The 6549-nt window shown below is 47.5% G+C and overlaps 1 protein-coding gene across 7 annotated transcripts in view; it reads left to right on the top strand.

The window, feature by feature from the left end:
- Positions 1–6549, top strand: part of LOC102385167 (E3 ubiquitin-protein ligase TRIM7-like) — a 38459-nt gene that overhangs the window by 11194 nt on the left and 20716 nt on the right. For 5 of the 7 annotated variants that reach the window (XM_025194816.1, XM_014527129.2, XM_025194817.1 and 2 more), the window contains 2 exons: positions 4024–4450; positions 5072–5167. In XM_025194816.1, the coding sequence (XP_025050601.1) occupies positions 4024–4450; positions 5072–5167 (523 nt within the window). Of the gene's footprint in view, positions 1–3739; positions 4451–5071; positions 5168–6549 lie in introns of all 7 variants that reach the window. The other 2 variants (XM_025194814.1, XM_025194815.1) reach the window with 1 other exon arrangement.

The following is a 6549-nucleotide window of genomic DNA, read 5'->3' as shown; positions in this document are numbered from 1 at the left end:
TTTCCCTGGCCGTTTCTACTCCCTAGGAGCAGAGCTCCGAGGTGCTCTGCGACAATATGCATTAACTAAAGTGCACACTTTTAAAGTGATACTTAATGCACATTAGCCTATTTTAATGTGCATTAAGTAAAAAACATGGGTTTTTTTTACATGACGCTTTACTGCACATTAAAGCATACGTGTAGACGCACCATGGAGTTCATAAGCAGCTCTAGATGTAAAATCCAGCTCTGCTCTGTAGCTGTGGGCTGTCTCTCCTGTGGAGTTACAATATTCAGGTCTAGTGCCAGGCAGGGAATGCAAATCTGGAAAGATTTTCTTGCCCCACTGGTATTTATGGCTCTGATTAAAAACAGCATCCGTGTTCCACAAATCACTTCCTAAGCATGTGACTGAAGCATTGAAGCCAATGGGCTCAAGTGATTGCCTCTGTGCAGTCTTGTAAGAACTGTTCAGTGCAGATCTAGAATCCCACTACAATTTTTCAGTTGGAAAGTGAGACAGCTACGAGGTTCAGATCTACATCGGGGTCTGATATTCACACCTGAAGTTATATTTTATCTCCCCCAATACCTTACTGCAAAGAACCTGCAGCCCAGATCCAGACCCAAGGCTGAAGTTGGTTCCTTATTCCCAGTTCCTTATTTCTTGTTCCCAGTTCCTGGTTCCTTTTTCAAAGCTAATCTAGACCCAATACAAACTTTTAATTAATGAATTCCACATCCTAAAAACAAGAGAATGTCATTGTCTATACATATGTGCTAATTAATATGTAAACTAACATTCCACATCAAGTACAGAGCCCAAATGAAGGTCAGATTAGGATGGGATTATGGGGCAAAATACTTCTTGGGACACCCCAAATTTCATGGCAATGCCACCGGGGGACTGTTCCAAAGACCCCTGACCACAGTCCCGCCTAGCCAAAGCACGGTTTGGCTGTACCAGGCTGCCAACTAACAGCCCCCATGCCCACTATACTAAGTATAATGGCTTGAATAAGGAACTGGTTTTCAGGATGGGATTATGGCTAGAAATTCTTCTTTGGCCACCCATCAGAATACCTCTGTGCCACCGGGGGGCTGTCCTGGACATCTCTGACCAGAGACTTGCCCAGCCCAAAGTGTGGTTTGGCTGTGCCAAGATGCCAATGGACAGCACACCAGCCACTCTGCTAAATGTATGGATTTGAATAAGGAAGTGGATTTTGGGCTGGGATTATACCCAAAAATCCTTTTAGGTCCACCCCAGACCCCACTTCTGTGGTACCGGGGGACTCTCCTGGACATCTCTGACCACAGACTTGCCTGGGCCAAGGGGCGGTTTGACTGTGCCAGGCTGACACCATCAGCACCCCAGCTGCTGTGCTAAATACATGGAACTGAATAAGGAACTGGATTTTGGATTGGGATTACACCAAGAAATCCTTCTTGGACCACCCCAGAACATACCTCTGTTTCACCAGGGGATGCTTTTGGACATCTCTGACCACAGATTTTCCCGGCCCAAAACACAGTTTGGCCGTGCCAGGCTGCCAACAGAGAGGACCCAGGCAACAGCGATAAATACATGGAACCGAATAAGGAAGTGGATTATGGACTGAGATTATACTCAGAAATCCTTCTTCAGCCACCCCAGACCACTCTCCTGTGGCACCAGGGGACTCTCCTGGACATCTCTGACCAGAGACTTGCCCGGCCCAAGGCATGGCTTGGCCGTGCCAAGCTGCCAACTGAAACCACCCCCCAGACACAGTCCTAAGTATGTACACCCAAATAAGGAACTGGAGTTTGGGCTGGGATTATAGCTAGAAAATCTTCTTAGGCCACCCATCAGAATACATCTGCACAACCGGGGGACTCAACCAGGTGTATCTCACTAGAGACTTGTCTGGCCTAAAATGCGGTTTGGCTGTGCCAGGCTGCCAAATGACAGTACCGCGGGCACTGGGCTAGATATGTGGATCCAAATAAGGAATAGGCTTTTGGGCTAGGATTACAGCTAGAAATCCTTCTTGGGCCACCCCATGGCATACCTCTGTGCCCCTGGAGGACTCTCATGGACATCTCTGACCAGAGACTTGCCCGGCCCAAAAGGTGGTTTGTCTGTGCCCGGCTGCTATCTGACAGCCTCCCAGTCACTGCGCTAAGTATAATAGCTCGAATAAGGAACTGTTTTTGGGGCTGGGATTAGAGATGGAAGTCCTTGTTGGGCCACCCCACTCTATGACTGTGGCACTGGGCGATTCTCCGAGGCATCCCCCACCAGAGTACAGTCTGGCCCAAAGTGCGGTTTGGCTCTGCCACACTGGCAACTCAGAGCAGCCCCCCCGCGACTGTACTAAGGACAATGGCTTGAATAGGGAACTCTTTTTGGGCTGGGATTAGAAATGGAAATCCTTCTTGGCCACCCCACACTATGACTCTGTGACACCGGTGGACTCCCCTGGACATCTCTAACCAGAGTCTTGCCCAGCCCAGAGCGTGGTTTCATCATGCCATGCTGCTAACTGCAGCCCCCATATCCATTAACATAATGAAAGGCTTTGTCTGGCTGTCTGTGTGTCCGTCTGAATGTCTGTCTGTCTTGGGCCGGGCAAGACTCTGGTTTGAGGTGTCCAGGAGAGTGGCCTGATGCCAATGAGTCATGGCATGGGGTGGCCCAAGAAGCATTTCCATGTCTAATCTGAGCCCACCAACCAATTCCTAATTCAAGACTATATACTTAGCACAGAGGCTGGGGTGCTGTCTGTTGTCAGCCTGGCACGGCCAAACCATGCTTTTGGCCGGCCAGGTCTCTGCTCAGAGATGTCCAGGACATTTCCCCAGTGGCACAGAGATGTGTTATGGGATGGCCAGAGATGGATTTCCAAATTCCAGGTCCTTATTTGGTTCCATGTACTTAGCACAGCGGCTGGGGTGCTGGCTGTTGTCAGCCTGGCACAGCCAAACTGTGCTTTGGGCCGTGCAAGTCCCTGGTCAGAGATGTCCAGGACAGTCCCCCAGAACCATGGAGTCATGTTCTGGGGTGGCCCAAGAAGGATTTCTGGGTATAATCCCAGTCCAATATCCAGTTCCTTATTTGGGTCCATATACTTAGCACAGGGGGGTGGTGGCAGTCGGCAGCCTGGCACGGACAAACTGTGCTTTGGGCTGGGCAAGTCTGTGGTCACAGATGTCCAGGAGAGTCCCCTGGTGCCACAGAGGTGTGGTCTGGGGTGACCCAAGAAGGATTTTTGGGTATAATCCTAGCCCAAAATCCAGTTCCTTATTCGGGTCCATACACTTAGCAGAGTGGCTGGGGTGCTGTCTGGTGGCAGCTTGGCACGGCCAAACCACACTTTTGGTCAGTCAAGTCTCTGGTCAGAGATGTCCAGGACAGCCCCCCGGTGGCACAGAGGTATTCTGATGGGCGGCCCAAGAAGAATTTCTAGCCATAATCCCAGCCTGAAAGCCAGTTCCTTATTTAAACCATTATACTTAGTATAGTGGGCATGGGGGCTGTTAGTCGGCAGCCTGGCACAGCCAAACCGTGCTTTGGGCCAGGCGGGACTATGCTCAGGTGTCTTTGGGACAGTCCCCCAGTGGCATCACCATGAAATTTGGGGGGCCCAAGAAGTATTTTGCCCCATAATCCCATCCTAATCTGACCTTCATTTGGGCTCTGTACTTGATGTGGAATATTATTTTAGATATTAATTAGTACATATGCATAGACAATGACATTCTCTCTTTTATAGGAATAAGGACTAGGGAACCAGGAATAAGGAACGGAATAAGGAACCAACGTCAGCCTCATGATCTTCATATGGAGACCTCACTACCCCTTTTTTTTTTCCATCTGAGTTTCTTTCCCCCAGCTGTAGCACTGGCAAGTGATTCATTACTGGTTTAAGTGATTAGGTGGAGCAGAAATGACCTCAGGGCACCAGCTGGTTCCTGGAATGGGAACACCCACTTTTTGCTCAGTGCCAGGCATTCATTCCCTGTGTACAGTTCAAGTGAAATCAGTTTCTGCTCTCAGGGAAGGAGCCATGGCAGCCGTGTTTCTCCCTGGGAACCTCCAAGATGAAGCCACTTGCTCAGTCTGCTTGGAGTTTTTCAAAGATCCGGTGTCCATTGAATGTGGCCACAATTTCTGCCGAGCCTGCATCGCAAAGAGCTGGAAGGAGCTGGAAATGGACTTCCCCTGCCCTCAATGCCGAGAGGTATTTCAGCACAAGAGCTTCAGGCCCAACAGACAGCTGGCTAACATGTCCGAGATTATCAGCCAGTTCACCACGCGCGGCGTGAAGGGGAGCGAGGAAGACGGGTTTTGTGAGAAGCACAGGGAAGCGCTGAAACTCTACTGCAAAGATGATCAGAAGACAATCTGTGTGGTATGTGACAGGTCCCGGGAGCACAGGCCTCATACAGTAGTGCCCATAGACGAGGCTGCAGAGGAGTACAAGGTATCTGTCTGTCTGTCTTTGTGTCTTTCTATGTGTTCATACTACGTTTATCACCAAATTATACAACAATTACCTAGCCCAGATGTTTTCAGGCTTAGCTTATTGGCACGTAACAAGCAACGGCCAGTGTGGGATGACAGGTCACAAAGTACTCGTTGCTTCCTTTTCCCAGCTGTCAAGTTACAGTAAAAGATATTTGAAATCTTCAGATATCCTTTCCTAATGTTACTATTGATATAAGCAATTGTTTTAGTTGCCACGTGGATGTTACATGGTCATAAGCAGAAAGGGATGGTGGGAGCCTGAGGGATCATGGATAGGAATGGGAAGTTCAAGGGGACAACTTCTCTGTGAACGTATGACCCACACAATGAGACACTTTGAGAACTCTGCTTTAAATAGCCTCCCGTATATATATTCACTTGAAGCAAAGTAATTTCAAAATCTTGACACTGCAAAAACTTTCTGAGCTCCTGAGTTTGTTTTATTAGGAAATGAAAGGTGAAATAAGTGAAAATATCCTGATTTATATTTAGCATGGGAGAATTTCCAAAGATGAATAAGATCTTTGGCACCCTCACCAGAAACCATAATAAAAATCCTTTTTACTATTATTTCTAGGGGCAAGTTCAGAGCCGTTTGGATAACCTGAAGAAAGAAAGACAAGAATTGCTGGAGTTCAAATCAAATGATGATAAGAAAACCCAAGACCTATTGGTGGGTGCCTGCTCTTTGCCACAAGATAACACTCAGGTGTTAGGGTGTAAATGGGAAATAGCATCACAATTTTCAAGGGAAACAAAGTGAAGCCTAACTGCTATTTGGTTTATGTTGCACTGAGGAAAAAATTGTTCTGATTAACTGCAATCGGGGCTCAGAGTAGAGGTGATATTTTTTATTAGATTGACAGGATTTTTGCAAAAACAAATAAAAATCCTTTAATTGCAAGCTTTCAGGCACAAAAACCCTTCATCAGGCATCGGAGAAAAGATTCAAATTAACTGGAAACACAATTCTCATCTGAGATATTGCAGAGATGAGTGTTTTAAGAAATATTAGTATGAATCCTGGCTAAAAATTTAAAAAACTACTGGCAACTTCTGATCCAAACCACCTTAATGGAGAGTTGCCTTTCAGAGAATGCCTGCTCAGAAGTTTCTGAAATTCAGGTCCCTTGACAGTGTTTCAAATTGGGCACTAAAAGAGGGACACATCCAAAATCAATTTTGAAAGGTTAGAAGACGGGCAACAACAACAATAAATGACAGGGATTAAATCATGCTGTTCTATTTTAATGAAAGAGCTCTGCAAGTATGTAACAAGCCAGGAAAAGTGCTATTTGCTGAAGTCAGCTTCTCCCAGGCTGCTGGCTATCACCTCCATCTGGGTCACCAGCTGTTGTCTCTATGGAGTGAGAGGGGAGAGCTGTTGGCACCTCAGGTTTAATCCCACCAGGTGCTGAGCAAACAGAAAAGATGTTTAGCACCCACAAATACCATCGGAGCTGGGGGCACTCAGCACTTTGCAGGATCAAGCCCTGGAGTCCCATTCTCCTGTCCTTAGTCATGCACTGCTGAGTCTCATATGTCGATATCCTCCTGAGACATTCAGCCATGTAAACTGCTTCGTGGGCTAGCGCTGCACCTTCTAAATGTCACCTGCACCTAAATGACCCCCCACCCCGGTCGCCGGAACTGATTGCAGGGGGGGCACATGCCCCACCCTCCTCCCCAACTAAGGGGGCACCAGTCGTCCATGGTCACCTAATAGCTAAAGAAAAGGGGAATGTGTGTGTGGGGTGGTCACACAGCGGTGAAACCCAAATGCATGCTTGATTCATGTTCAAGGACCAAGACAGTAAGAAACAAAAAAGCCCAGATTTACCTCTGAAATGCAGACAGCATAAATCTAAGCCAGAGGAAGGATGAGCCCTGGGTCTGTTTTTGGATGGTAAATGTCAGCAGAGCAACAGATCTCATTCCTTACCCTCTGCTCCCAGGTCATGTCTTTCTCATGTCACTCCTGTCAGGCAAAAGTGTGCTCCTATCCCCTTTCCTTGCTGATAATACCCCTAGACAGTCATCCTCCTTTTCAGCAGG

The sequence above is a fragment of the Alligator sinensis genome, unplaced genomic scaffold (assembly GCF_000455745.1).
Source record: "Alligator sinensis unplaced genomic scaffold, ASM45574v1 scaffold1220_1, whole genome shotgun sequence".
NCBI classification, from domain to species: domain Eukaryota; kingdom Metazoa; phylum Chordata; order Crocodylia; family Alligatoridae; genus Alligator; species Alligator sinensis.
Note: the sequence above shows the minus strand (reverse complement) of the source record. Positions and strands in the feature narration are given on the sequence as shown.